This window comes from Camelina sativa, chromosome 1 (assembly GCF_030686135.1).
Source record: "Camelina sativa cultivar CO46 ecotype springtype chromosome 1, ASM3068613v1".
In the NCBI taxonomy this organism is placed as follows: domain Eukaryota; kingdom Viridiplantae; phylum Streptophyta; class Magnoliopsida; order Brassicales; family Brassicaceae; genus Camelina; species Camelina sativa.
The window spans coordinates 4,716,166-4,729,013 of NC_141880.1; the positions used below are offsets into that span (position 1 = coordinate 4,716,166).

The 12,848-nt window shown below is 39.5% G+C and overlaps 4 protein-coding genes, 1 long non-coding RNA gene and 1 pseudogene across 8 annotated transcripts; 1 reads left to right on the forward strand and 5 right to left on the reverse strand.

Annotated features, from left to right (window-relative positions):
- Positions 1 to 402: 402 nt before the first annotated feature.
- LOC104704460 (nucleolar GTP-binding protein 1 pseudogene) lies at positions 403 to 2,198 on the reverse strand (annotated as a pseudogene). The gene has a single exon (XR_015595217.1). The product of XR_015595217.1 is annotated as a nucleolar GTP-binding protein 1 pseudogene (transcript).
- A 321-nt stretch (positions 2,199 to 2,519) lies between these two features.
- LOC104776309 (uncharacterized) lies at positions 2,520 to 4,082 on the forward strand. The gene is made up of 5 exons (XR_015586775.1): positions 2,520 to 2,774; positions 2,975 to 3,113; positions 3,408 to 3,474; positions 3,576 to 3,750; positions 3,885 to 4,082. It is a non-coding gene; the product is annotated as an uncharacterized LOC104776309 (long non-coding RNA).
- Positions 3,501 to 6,643, reverse strand: LOC104776281 (protein EMSY-LIKE 1). 2 transcript variants are annotated; one of them, XM_010500331.3, is made up of 10 exons: positions 6,308 to 6,643; positions 5,672 to 5,818; positions 5,461 to 5,570; positions 5,242 to 5,359; positions 4,947 to 5,120; positions 4,757 to 4,825; positions 4,407 to 4,658; positions 4,267 to 4,335; positions 4,072 to 4,135; positions 3,501 to 3,762 (listed from the first exon to the last, which is right to left on the reverse strand). In XM_010500331.3, exons 2-10 carry the CDS (start codon positions 5,756 to 5,758, stop codon positions 3,716 to 3,718), a joined length of 990 nt encoding a protein of 329 aa, XP_010498633.1. In that variant the 5' UTR covers positions 5,759 to 5,818; positions 6,308 to 6,643; the 3' UTR covers positions 3,501 to 3,715. The 2 variants fall into 2 exon arrangements, with proteins under 2 accessions (XP_010498633.1, XP_010498621.1); XM_010500319.3 differs by having other exon boundaries at positions 5,672 to 5,823.
- A 343-nt stretch (positions 6,644 to 6,986) lies between these two features.
- Positions 6,987 to 8,360, reverse strand: LOC104776244 (leucine-rich repeat protein FLOR 1-like). Its single transcript, XM_010500276.3, has 2 exons — positions 7,676 to 8,360; positions 6,987 to 7,520 (listed from the first exon to the last, which is right to left on the reverse strand). Exons 1-2 carry the CDS (start codon positions 8,241 to 8,243, stop codon positions 7,144 to 7,146), a joined length of 945 nt encoding a protein of 314 aa, XP_010498578.2. The 5' UTR covers positions 8,244 to 8,360; the 3' UTR covers positions 6,987 to 7,143.
- A 224-nt stretch (positions 8,361 to 8,584) lies between these two features.
- Positions 8,585 to 10,219, reverse strand: LOC104776229 (leucine-rich repeat protein FLOR 1). Its single transcript, XM_087495136.1, has 2 exons — positions 9,234 to 10,219; positions 8,585 to 9,090 (listed from the first exon to the last, which is right to left on the reverse strand). Exons 1-2 carry the CDS (start codon positions 9,838 to 9,840, stop codon positions 8,717 to 8,719), a joined length of 981 nt encoding a protein of 326 aa, XP_087351262.1. The 5' UTR covers positions 9,841 to 10,219; the 3' UTR covers positions 8,585 to 8,716.
- A 3-nt stretch (positions 10,220 to 10,222) lies between these two features.
- LOC104776315 (uncharacterized) lies at positions 10,223 to 12,632 on the reverse strand. Of its 2 annotated transcripts, XM_087494991.1 has the most exons (6): positions 12,298 to 12,569; positions 11,861 to 12,225; positions 11,655 to 11,739; positions 11,361 to 11,530; positions 10,729 to 11,003; positions 10,223 to 10,645 (listed from the first exon to the last, which is right to left on the reverse strand). In XM_087494991.1, exons 2-6 carry the CDS (start codon positions 12,216 to 12,218, stop codon positions 10,472 to 10,474), a joined length of 1,062 nt encoding a protein of 353 aa, XP_087351117.1. In that variant the 5' UTR covers positions 12,219 to 12,225; positions 12,298 to 12,569; the 3' UTR covers positions 10,223 to 10,471. The 2 variants fall into 2 exon arrangements, with proteins under 2 accessions (XP_087351117.1, XP_087351076.1); XM_087494950.1 differs by having other exon boundaries at positions 11,861 to 12,632.
- Between the last annotated feature and the right edge of the window lie 216 nt (positions 12,633 to 12,848).

Below are 12,848 nucleotides of genomic sequence, written 5' to 3' on the forward strand. Positions count from 1 at the left end.
GGAGTGGTCCAATGCATAAAAGTAAAATATACCGAAATGTCCCAAAATTAAACCGGAGTATTAATTAGCTTTTAACGTGAGCCGCGTATCATGACGTCATGTTTTCCTTATTTGATCAACAAAATGAACCTTGTATCGACCAGCCCAGTAAACTCGGCTTATATAATCCTTCTTACATTCTAAGGAGGCCCACAAGACACATTCGACAAGTGTATAATGAAATTGCCTGCCACAAATTTTCAGTTTAGAAAGCACCATACAATTTCAAATATCATCAATCATAGGATAAAATGATCTTTATGAAACATTTGGGATTTGTGGAAGCACTTGATTAATCGTTTGATTGGTTTTCTTTTTTAACCCGCAAGTAATGGAAGAAACAAAAAAAAATACAATGTCCAATAGGAAAAATTCAAAAGCTTAAAGCTGAGAGACATTCTTGAATGATGACTCCATAAGTATTCCCTACAAGAACCAAAAAAAGTAAGGCTACTAATACCCGTAATGGTTGAATCTTGCCAAAGGCAAAAACAACTACTACTAATACCCATAAGGGTTGAATCTTGCCATTGCCATAGGCAACAAGTTGGACGTCCTTGTGCTCTTCCCTAAAATGTTCCTTTGCCATCACAAAATCATCTTTTTCATCCTCATGAGCCTTCTTGATTCCTTCCTCAGGTTCCAACTCCGCAAGCCTAGACGAAACGTCTGGATCAACCAACAAGTCAGAAACATTACGACCATCATCAAGATCAGTTTGAGGTTGAGGAATTATGTCGTCTTTGCTTTCTTGACCAGCCAAGATGTATTTGTCTTTGTGCTCTTCACTAACATGTTCCTTCGCCTTCTCAAAATCATCTTTTTCATCGTCATGAGCATTCTTGATTCCTTCTTCAGATTCTAACTCCGCAAGCTTAGACGACCAATCTGAATCAACCAACAAGTCATCAGAAACATTATGACCATCATCAAGATCAGTTTGAGGTTGGGGAATTATGTCGTCTTTCCTTTCTTGACTAGCCAATATGTATTTGTTCCTCAAACCCTCAGCGTTGTCCTGAGCTGTGCGACTCAAACTTTCTTTTCCATCTAATAGCATCTCGCACGCAGCATTCTTCACAAACATCACACCCTCTTCCGTCGTCAGATTACTAATCTTCAAACCCACTTCTTCTTCTTCATAATCTCCCATTCCACTAGTAATCTCTTCAATCAGTTCCAAATCTTGTTCAGATACTTGCATCAAATCAGTCTCATCGCAGACAGCTACCAATGGTTTATTCAGAAACAGAGACTTTAAGCTATGTAAAAGAGCAGCCTGGTGTGGAATGCTGTAACCACATGAACCTGAAACATCCATAAAGAACAAAACAAGAGCAGATGAAAGATGACGAGCCAATGTGGCGATAACAGTAGAGTCTCCGAATGTAGGCGTATTCAAAACTCCAGGTGCATCAATCACTTGGTACATCAAATCCTTGTATTCAGTATGGCCAACAACAACATTCACTGACTTTGTGGTGGTGTAATCATGATCACTAGCTCCGGTGTTGATGTTGACTCCGTTCATAAAGCAAGCCTTGTCCACATTGTCGGGGTACCCACAAACCACGAGAGTTGGAGTGCTTAAGTCAACGGAAGGAAGCCGTGCCATGCGTTGTCTGATCTGCTCTAGATAAGCCAAAGCAGGAGTGATTTCGTTGATTACATCAAACATTTGTCCAACAGCACTCGCTTTAAGTGCTTTGCACTGCTTCAAAGATTCAACAAACTCGAGTTGCGTAACGTAATCAATAGAGATATTGGTAATCATGTGTTTAGCAGTATTCACTTGACCTAGAGACAACTCGTACTCATCTCTATCAAAACTGGAGCGAAGAAGGTCGATGTAGAAAGGGTTGATCTCATCGAAGCTAGGAAACTCGTCTATGATGGTGGAGAGCTTTTGACAAAAAGTGAGCTCTGTCTTCTTAACCTTGCGTGTGTAGAATTGACGGTGATGGTTGATGTTGAAATCCTTAAGGAGAGCTTTTGGAGTCTGACGATGAACATGGAGCAAGGTGACATCAACGAACTCGTTTCCGATGGGGACAACCTTAATGTTCTTGAAATCATCATACTGCACCATCGTTTTTTACATAGAGGAAGAATACATCTAATAAGAAGAAGCTTTTGGTTATGTGACTTGGGGGGAGTCGAAAGGGCAAACGATAGAGGATTATGCCAAATCTATAACAAAATATATATTTAACCTTCCAATTTTTAAAATAAATTTTTTTATATGTACTATATAAATTTGACGGATTTGTCAAGGGAAAAAAATTTGTAAAATACAAAAGACAAAATAACATGGTGAATATTTTAATTGTCATTTACTACATAATTTTCATATATTAAAGATTATAAAAAAAAAGTTAGAATACCAAATTAGTTAATTTTGTTTTCTAAAAACGATTTACATTAGTAAAAAAATTTGCAAAAAAAAAAAGAAAAATAAGGAAGGCAAAACAAAAGAGGTCAAGGAATCTCTACGTTGCTTCTTCTATTCTATTATTTTGACGGACAAGCACAGCTTCTTCTCTCTTCCTCTTTCTTCATTCTTCTTCTCCCTTTCTCGACTTTGTACGAATAATAGCAAATTCTCATCATCATCATCATCATCATCATCAATCTCCGATCATCTTCCGTTCATCTGCTTTCCATGGTCTTCTCCCCGATTCTCAGATGAAATCTATTGAAACCCCGATCCCAGTCAATCTCTTCTTCTTCTTCAGGTATTATTATAAAATCCCCTTTCGTGAGCTATCATCTCCGATCATCTTCCGTTCATCTCATCTTTGTTTGTTTCTTTCTATCGCTTTTTTGGTTTAGATTTTACATATTTCCTGCTCTCCATTAGCTTTAGATTTTGGGTTGCTGTTGTTTTGTGGTATCATGAAATTATGCCTTCAAAATCTCAGTTCGTTTCTCGTAGGGATTACTACGACGAAATCGCACCAAGCTGATGTAGAATAATCGCATAGTCCCAAGTTTGATATGGAAATCGATTCTGTAAAAAATCAACCATCCTCGATCGGAAATGAATGGAATATGCTGCAAATTGCAACGGTTAGGTAAGTGTTTGCTGTGTTAGCTCTCTCATCTTAAAGCCTGCTGCTATGAATACATCATCTGACTAGATAATTTAGCTGCATCATCCTTAAAGGCTCTGCTATGAATACATTCATTGTAGAGCTGTTTCCATGAGAAACCAGGTCACATTGGATATTGTGCAATGTAATATCAATGTTTGAGTCAAGGCTGCTGCTATTTTCAGCATCCATCATTCCATCTCACCTGCATTTGAAGGCAAATTTCATTGTTGATAACATACACATCGAACTTACGGTATGCATTTTTTATGGCAGGTCTAGTTATATCTCTTGGGAGGTAAACTCAGGAACATTTACATGGTCAAATCATAGTCTGTCACAGGTTACACTCTCTAAAACAAATACTTGTGCTTACAACCAAAATCCTACGCTCCAATCCCTAACAATTTAATCCTTCACACATTTTACTGACAACAAATTTAGAGGATGAAGACTCCCTTCCATCTTCTTACGAAGCAACCTCTTCAGCATTTCTTTGTCTGCTGACTGAGCGAGCACAAATGTTTCTTCTTAACTCCTGATGACCACCATATCCTGAGTAAAACAGCCAGACAGCTTTTCTCTCATCCATGTTGCATTGGATGATCATGCGAATATGGTGGGTCTCCATCTGATCATTTACAACAAGTATACCAGATCAAACCAAATTATATGAATTTAAGAAGAAGAAGATGCATACAATCAAGGTTTGAGAAGGAAGACCCATAATTAAACCTATTCATGTATTTACAGGTCATAATTGAAGCTTGCAGTCACAAGTCGAGAAAGCGTGTGTTAACCAACCCTCTTATTATTATTTCTAGGATTAAAACTGTAATGATTCTTGATATTGTTATCATCAGGCCACAAAAATTTAATGGTGAGTAAACTATTATTCTGAGGTTGCAAACGAAATGTAGCATGCTTTTGTAATGATTACCGATTTCGCCATCAGAAGTATCAGCAAGCCTTGCAATGGCAGCTATGAGTGCCTGTTCATGTTCCTGCATCACAAACTTGTAATATTATTCTCTGAGTACAACATAATATTAGGTATTATAATATTATTCTCTGAGTACAACATAATATTATTCTCTGCATCACAAACTTGTAATATTAGGTATTAATCTCAAACCTTGAGCATTTTCTTGGCCTTATCGAGCTCGAGCGGATCAGGATGCGTAGTATCGAAAACTCTCTCCACCTAAAACAAAACTTTGATGTTAGAAACAGCCATTGCGCGTAACGGGCACACAACAGATAAAACAAACTTACCTCCTTCACAAGCGAGTCCGTGTTGAACAATTCAATATCTTCAGAGGAAGTTCTACAACCACCACCACCATTCTGTTGTGCTGGTGGTGGTACAAGTTCTCTTCTTGGTTGATGAATTCTCGGTCCTCTCCCTCTGCCAACATGGATTTGGCTTTGGCTTCTTCGGTTACCACGGAATGATCCACTTCCATGTCCTATGTTTAAAGCTACTCCACTATCCTCCCCATCCCACCTTATATCTTCCGGTGGTATCTTCAAGATCATCACCATGTTCAGACACCAAATCGTTTACCAAAACAGATGTAGCCACATGCAAAGATCTATTAAGACAATCTTCATGTAACGCTTACCTCCTTAAGATCGACCCATTCCCATGTTTCATTAACTGCGTGTATATCATACACCAAAGCATGCCGACCCTGTAAGAAATAAAACAAATGCATATGTATTGCACAACCCATAGACAAATCACAGACTTTTACAAAAAACCAATCTATCTACCCAATTAGCAATCTACACTCTGTGACCAAAAAATAGTACCTCATCTGCGTTATACTGGGTTATAATCGCTTCATAGAAGTGGTTATCTTCAGGCCACTTTGTCCACACTTTTCTTCCGATCAGAGCTTCAGCAGATTCATTTCCTGATATTCCACCGGATACCACACGATTATTGAATGACCTGTTTCCAGCCGCACCAATTGATGGATGATACTGCATGCATATCACACAGATAATTGGTCAATAAAGAACATAAAACAACACAACGAGATAAACAGAAGAAAGCACAAAGGAACCATAAATAAGGCAAATACGGCTAGAACATAAGACTTACAGATGGGAATGTTTTCTGTTTCTTTCGGGAAGCTGAGAAAGTGGGACTCGGAAGAACATTAAAAGGCTGAATAGTTGCATGTCTAGTATTCTGGCTTCCGCCTCCCTGTCTCCAATCTCTGGTAAAATTCCATGATAAAACATATATTTAAATCAACAATATTGATAATACATTAATGTTTTGTTTTGCTGGTTCAAGAATGCAAATAAACAATCTGACCTTATCCTGTGGATAGTATCATCCTTATCGACCCTACTCAGAAGCTCTCGATGCTCGTCATCAGATACTCTCAGTTCTTTACGCAGTTCGGTTATCAAGCTTTCTTTTTCCTAAATTTCAGAAATGGTACAACCAATAGAATCCATAGATTTAGCCATGAGACTGAAAGAAAACATAACAAACCAATCAATGCAAAGGAGGAAGAGAGTACCCAAGAAATTGCATCAGACTGCGCTTTAAAAGCCCGTAAAACAGCTGTATATGCTTCCTGCTCAAGTTGATGAATTTGTATCTCCATATCGCTATGTAGTTTAGTTACAAAGAACTCCCATCCAAACGAAAGCTATCCCTTTTAAAGCTTTACTGTCATGTAGAAAACAGTTGCTATCAGTAATTTACAGAACTAGAATGTGTGCTACTACTTATCAATATTCTCGTACAAGTAAGATAATGGACTCATAATCCAACTAGATTACCATTCCCAAGATGCTTAGACAAATACATACTTATTTCTATAGAAATCGAGGCCAGCCACAGCTAATTTAACATGGAAGATAGGTTGCAGCAGTATAAACAATAAAACACAATTTCCCCTAATTCAATAAAATCAAGAAAGCTGAATACTTTTTTTTCGAAACCCTAAATCCTAACCTCGGTTAACCATTCCCTAAAACCCTCTTTAAATCTTCCGAGCCTAAAACTAGCCGAAACAGTGTTGAATTAGACAAGACCTTCAACGGAGATATATCTCAATGAGCAGATGAGCTAACACAAGGTTCGACATGGAACGCCTAAATCCCTAATTGCTCCAAATAAGATTCAAAAGGGGCAGAAACGTTATACATACCTCTGATTTCAGAAATTTTGAAGAAAACCCCACAGGAGGGTTTATCTTATCGACAGATTCAGATACGAAACCCTAAAAAGATCGAAATCGAAACTTGACCCGCGAAAAGAGCAATGAAGGGATTAAAGGGTTCGACGTGCGTTCGATGAAACGAAGAATTGAGGAAATTGAAAGAATTTGAAACACAAAAAAAAACGAACTTTTTGTTTCCCTCTCGAGAGAAACGATCTTTTTGAAAGAGAAAGGGCAGAAACAGAGGAGAGACCTACGATCGAGATTTCTCCAGGACTCGGATTGGGGATGGCGTCGGAATCGCCGAACAGTCGTTTTAAAGACGAAACGATTCGTTTTGGTATTAAGATCTATAAAAAGGCCCACTAGGAATAGAAACCCGGCCCATGTAGCCTTAATACGTCTATGTTACTTTATTTTTTTTTGTCCAACAATTTATGTCTATGTTACTTTTTTAGTTTTTTATTACCCTTCTTATTCTTTCTTCCTACACAAAACACAAACCCGCACACACGCATGACACATCTATCTAGTTCTAGACTTCTAGTACATGTATCTAAAGACCAGGTAGCTCGAAGTCTTTAGTTTTGTTCGTTTTGCATTGTTGATGGCCGTTGAGAGATCAGTAGCAAGTGAAGAGTGATATGTTGTAGAACCACATACTGTATATATTAAAGAGATTCCTTTATTGAATATCTCAACAACATTCTTACCATTTTCTTAACATTAAAACTCTTACAAGGAACAAATTAACTTGGTAGGCGGTGATAATTATTAGCACAAAACAACATAAATTAAAACATTTCACCAGCCATTAAACCAAATCAACAAGCCTTAATAAGTGGGATCCCACAGAGACAGAGGTTATGAGAGAAGGCAGATGGTTCACTGGTCTGAAGGAAACCTCCACGTGGGATTTTACCGCAGAGACGATTGTAGCTCACGTTGAAACGCTCTAGACGTAGGTTAGTCAGCTGCTGAGGAATCTTCCCAAAGATTCGGTTTTGGCTCAGATCCAACGTAAGTATGCTCTTAGCGAACTTAACCTTTGAGAGATCGAACTGAAACATGTTTCTCGACAGATCCACTTGTACTGTTGTTTTGTTCCGTCCGAAGAACATCGAACCATCTCCTACGAAACTGTTTCCCGACAGAAACACTGAGTTGAAGTCGTGTTTTGACAACGACTCCGGTATTTTTCCTGCAATTCAGGTTTATTAAACCGGGATCTACAAATTCACCTTAATCTGTAGTTGCTTAATCCGGAAATATAATTAATTAACTTTAAATCCCAATATATAACATCTTTAAAGATGTACTATTAAATAGATAAAAAATGATGGTTTTACTTTTTACCTGAGAGCCTGTTGTTAGACAAGTCGAGTCCAGGGACGTTGCCAACAAAAGAACCGAAAGAGTTTGGTATAGAACCGGTTAGCTTATTATCGTTGACGTGAATGGCTTCGAGCTTTGGCATCTGAGAAAGCGTACCGGGAATTGGACCGGTCAGTTGGTTCTCGGAAAGGCCCAAGTAGGTGAGGTTCTTGAGGTCGCTGATGTTATCAGGAATCGGACCGGAGAAATTGCTGTACTTAAAGAAGAGGATGTCGAGGCTCTTGAGCTTGGTGATGGCTGGTGGGATGTTTCCGGAGAATTTTTTGGAGGAAAGGGTGAGGTAAGTGACACGACCGTAAGTGCATTCGACGCCGCTCCAGCCGGTACAGCAATCGGTTTGGGGATTCCAAGATGAGAGGAGGGGATGGTTGTTCAGTGATTTCTTGATCTCAAGTAGGGCATTTTTGTCATTTTCAGTGCAGCTGTAAGAAAATGGGAGAGAGACGAAGAGGATGGAGAGGAAGATAGAGAGATGAAGAAGGAGGAGCTTCATTGTGATGATGATTTGATATGTGGTTACTTCGAGCATTGAAACAAGTTCTGATATATAAACAAATATATTTCAATGGAACACAGCTGTGTAAATTTTACTGGTTTTGTACAGTGTGGGTTCTACACTTCTCCTTACGTACAATATTCTTTTCCTAACATAGATTTAATTCATAACGGTACGTATGTATATGCCTTATTAATTTGAATTTTTAAAAATGTTCGTAGATGTGGGAACTATTTTGATTCGCTATATTTCAATAATTTTGACCGTACGTTTGTCACTTCACCAGTCAATTCTAACTATTATCTCTTCGAAATTTTCAAATATGAATAACTTGCTTACTCTTTTTTCCAACAAAAAAAAAACTGAGGCATATATGTCATAAAACCGCATAAATGTTATAGAGATTAGACTTAAATTCTGAATATCTCAACAACAACATTCGTACATCATTAGACTTGTCACAGATTAAACATAATTATTTTTCTTGAGCTAACGTTAAACCAAATCTAACAAGCCTTAAGTGGTGTCCCACAAAGACAGAGGTTGTGAGCGAAGGCAGATGGTTCAAAGGTCTGAAGGAGACCGCCACTTGGGATTTTCCCGCAGAGATGGTTGTAGCTCACGTTGAAATTTTCTAGACGTAGCTTACTCAACTCCCGAGGAAACTTCCCGAAGATTCGGTTGTGGCTCAGGTCCAACGAGACTATGCTTCTAGCGAACTTAACCTTGGAGAGATCGAACTGAAACAGGTTCCTTGACAGATCCACTCGTACTGTTGTTTTGTTCCGTCCGAAGAACATCGAACCATCTCCTATGAAACCGTTTCCCGACAGATCCACTGCATTGAAGTCGTATTTGGACAACGATTCTGGTACCTTTCCTGTAATGGTGTATACCGTGTATTATTAAATTTATAAATGGTTGGTTACAAAACATTTTAAAGTATGATGCTAGTTCTAAGTTCCGACATAAATAAGCATTTGACCAAAAAGTATAATAAAGAAATAGAAAATGATGGTTTACCTGAGAGCTTATTATTAAACAAGTAGAGATTAGGGACGTTGCCAACAAAAGAACCGAAAGAGTTGGGTATAGAACCGGTTAGCTTGTTATCGTTGACTTGAATGGCTTGAAGCTTTGGCATCTGAGAAAGCGAACCGGGAATTGGACCGGTAAACTGGTTAAATGAAAGGTCCAAGAACGTGACGGTCTTGAGCTCGCTGATGTAATCAGGAATCGGACCGGAGAGATTGGTTTGCTTTAACCGGAGGAGGTCAAGATTCTTGAGCTTGGTGATGGTGCGTGGGATGTTTCCGGTGAGGTGGGTCAAGTAGCTGAAATCGAGCGTACGGAGGTAAGGGAGGTCGCCGATCTGGACCGGGATCTGGCCGGAGATTTCGCCGGAGGATATGGTGAGAGCGGTGACGCGGCCGTCAGTGCATTCCACGCCGGTCCAGCTGGTACAACAGTCGGTTCGGGGGTTCCAGGAGGAGAGTAGGGGAGGGTTGTTAAGGGATTTCTTGATTTGAAGGAGGGCATTTTTGTCATTTGGGGTGCAGCTGTAAGAAGATGGGAGAGAGATAAAGAGGATTGACAAGAAGATTGAGAGATGAAGCAGGAGGAGCTTCATTGTGAAGGATTGATGTGGTTATGTTGAGCAATGAATGAGCAAGTTCTGATATATAGCAGAGATTTCAATGGAACACAGCTGTGAGCTGATGTTACTAATTTTGCAGAGTCAGAGTTCTACACGACTACACTACTCCCGACGTACAATATTCCTTTTCATGAAATAAAGCTTCACAAGCGTGGTAAATATATATCTACTGTTTTGATTCTCTATTTAATTATGTGACCATAAGATAGCCCACTGGACCAATCGCAGCAAGTAAAATAGTTAGTTAGGTATACAAATATTTTAGCATGTGTTTTTTAAATTGTGTATATACGTTAGCCAGAGTACAATGATTGGAAAACACAATTATAGTTTAAAGTTTAAACACATGCTAAAATTAGAGCCAAAGAAAATAGTGTTAAAGATTGAATAATGTGGGAATGTAAATAAGTGAGAACCCCTAAAATTGTTGCTATGTGTTGGGACACAAACAATACAAAGACAAATGAATATTCAAGAGGGAGAGCCCACCACTTTCTTAAACACACACAAATTGATACAACACGAAGAGGAGATTTAGACATTTACATAATGACCCCTCCCTTTGTGTTACAAAGGGGTTGTGTGATGTATGTATGCTGTTTAGTCACCATGACTCCTTCCACTCTAATCTATCGAGACCGTCCACGATTGCTCTGCGAAACTCACCATTGTGCAGCAGAAAGGAGGACACGTGTCCACCTGTAACCCATCTCACTTCTGAGCCAGGCCAGGCCTTTTGAAGCTCCAACACAGAGTGTTTCGGTATATATCCATCATCCTATACAAATCATTATAATCAGCAACCAGCAATGTCTCCAAAACTGTTAATGATGCGAGTTATAGATTGGTTTGTCTACTTACCGTTGCAGCAACAAAGATAACAGCATCGGGGTTTTTGGGGATAGGGAAGCGAGTGACATCTGTGAGGGAGAGAACACTTCGCATCCGCTCTCTCACTTCATCAAGAGTCATTGTGATCTTCTCTGCTGCAAGTTCCTCCCTCAGTGCCTCCCAGGCCGTTCCATACTTTAATATTCCCTCGCAGAATGCAACAACCGCAGAGTGTGGAGATAGGAATGGAAGTGTTGCAACTGGTGTTGGATGAAGCGATCCAACCATCGAAGCATGTACTCCTCCTAATATTTTCATCATAACGTTATCAGTATGAAGTGAAAAGAAAATCAACTCAACTTGATCAATGAATGGAACTGCAGCCACATAGATCCCTTAATGGATGCAGTTTGTGAACACAACAATAAGTCAGTCTAATCCTAACACTTGGACTTTAAAGGTGCACATGCGTTTGAGAAGCTTAGTAAGGAGTTGGAAACTATGCTGATGCTTCTTAGCAAAGGATAACTAGCAGCAGCTTAGTTTTCTTTAACTTTGTAGAAGAATCTAAAAACAAACCCCACAACAATTGCAGGGAACTTATCCCAAACCAAATACAATAGCTCACGAATTGTTCATAGAAGAAGATAAATGTAGCTTACCCATACTAAGGCCACAAACACCCATCTTTCCAAAGCCTTCCTCAGTGTCTAGCCAGTGAATAAGACTGCGGGACTCTTCAATAGTTGCCCTCCCTAGTAAAAGTAGATCACTAACACATAGGAGTCTCGCACCACGTTGCAAAAACGGACGCCTCTGGCCATAGAAAGGGCTGCAGTGGGCATTATCTATGTTTGATCAAACACACATGCAAAAAAAAGCTTCAAAAGCGGTCAAAGCAAAAAGATTTGCTCTTAAGCTTTTCACCAGAAGGAGAAAAAGTCTCTTTTCATTACCTTTCCAGCACCATTGTTGCAATGTTTTGTTTCACCAAAGGTCCACCCAGACGCAATCTTCGATCATATGTATGATCACCTGTGCCTACATCAATGCAAACGCATTACAAACAACAATTGTAATTAATATACCATCCAATGCAAGTAAACAAAACTTAGAAGGGCTATGCACAAATTAAGATCACAGAATCTGCAATGGTACCTACCTGCAAGATGAACCACACATGCCATCTTTTGAGGAGGAACGTTTTTGGGGACAAGCCAAGCAACCCTAGCGGTACGAGACTCGGGAGGCAAAGCAGCGGTAAGCTCACGGCAACACGGAGTCTGGAAAACACCTTCTCTCAAAGTAGCGGTCTTGGTCTCCCAAACAGTTCTCCAAACGGGACGAATCAAAGGCGGTGGCCAATTCTGACCTTGAACCTCAAGAGGAAAGAGCTGTTTCACAATCCGCTCGAGCAATTCCAGATTGTGAGCACCCCATCCACGCGAGAAGAAGGGTGGGGTAATCTTCGTGCGGTGCATAAACGCTCCGTAGACATGGTCAATTACATAATGGAGCATTCCCAATCTGATCGTCACCATTATTCAAAATTTAATCTCAGGATTGTTGGGACCTAATTTGGAGAAAATAGTCAAATACCTAAGCCGGTGAATTGGAATACGAATTTATCGTCAGAAATCGGATTTGGGTGGTTCAGATCTGGTGAGAAAGGCGAAAGATTAACGAATCGGAGAGTTTGACTTGGAAGTCAAGGTTAAGAAATCTGAAAAGTGAATGCTTTGTTCGGAGATCGGTGGAGAAATCTAAAAAGAAGAAGCGTGAAGATTGAAGACAACTAATGGAAACCGGAGAAGGAGCGAGAGAAACGGTGGGCTTGATTGAGCCAGGAGAAAGAAAGAAAGAGAACGAACATACACATATTCATGAGATGCCACGCTGGCATTATGTGGGCCCATATTTTGGGTTTGGGTTTTTTCGTTCGGACAGAAGCGTTATCCAATATCTATCAAAGGTTTTGAGTTTGACAGTGACACTTTTGAAGATTAATAAATATTTATATCTGTATACATTATTAATATATTGAAGAAGCCCACTGGTATGAGTTGGAGTCTTCGATATGGAATCTGTTGTGGTTGGTTGATGGTTGTCCTGTGTTTTTTTATACAATACAGCCAACAAAATTTGTAAGT

What these genes read in the sequence shown, in the direction of transcription:
- LOC104776281 (XM_010500331.3), bottom strand. Translation starts at nt 5,758, where the DNA reads ATGGAGATACAAATTCATCAACTTGAGCAGGAAGCATATACAGCTGTT. An exon ending in CCCAGTATAACGCAGATGAG is followed by an intron (nt 4,826 to 4,946) that starts GTACTATTTTTT and finishes TATTTCTTACAG; the next exon opens with GGTCGGCATGCTTTGGTGTA. An exon ending in AATGGGTCGATCTTAAGGAG is followed by an intron (nt 4,659 to 4,756) that starts GTAAGCGTTACA and finishes ATGATCTTGAAG; the next exon opens with ATACCACCGGAAGATATAAG.
- LOC104776244 (XM_010500276.3), bottom strand. Translation starts at nt 8,243, where the DNA reads ATGCTCGAAGTAACCACATATCAAATCATCATCACAATGAAGCTCCTC. An exon ending in GTCTAACAACAGGCTCTCAG is followed by an intron (nt 7,521 to 7,675) that starts GTAAAAAGTAAA and finishes CCTGAATTGCAG; the next exon opens with GAAAAATACCGGAGTCGTTG.
- LOC104776229 (XM_087495136.1), bottom strand. Translation starts at nt 9,840, where the DNA reads ATGAAGCTCCTCCTGCTTCATCTCTCAATCTTCTTGTCAATCCTCTTT. An exon ending in GTTTAATAATAAGCTCTCAG is followed by an intron (nt 9,091 to 9,233) that starts GTAAACCATCAT and finishes ACACCATTACAG; the next exon opens with GAAAGGTACCAGAATCGTTG.
- LOC104776315 (XM_087494950.1), bottom strand. Translation starts at nt 12,239, where the DNA reads ATGGTGACGATCAGATTGGGAATGCTCCATTATGTAATTGACCATGTC. An exon ending in TGTTTGTGGCCTTAGTATGG is followed by an intron (nt 11,004 to 11,360) that starts GTAAGCTACATT and finishes TGAAAATATTAG; the next exon opens with GAGGAGTACATGCTTCGATG. An exon ending in TTATCTTTGTTGCTGCAACG is followed by an intron (nt 10,646 to 10,728) that starts GTAAGTAGACAA and finishes TGATTTGTATAG; the next exon opens with GATGATGGATATATACCGAA.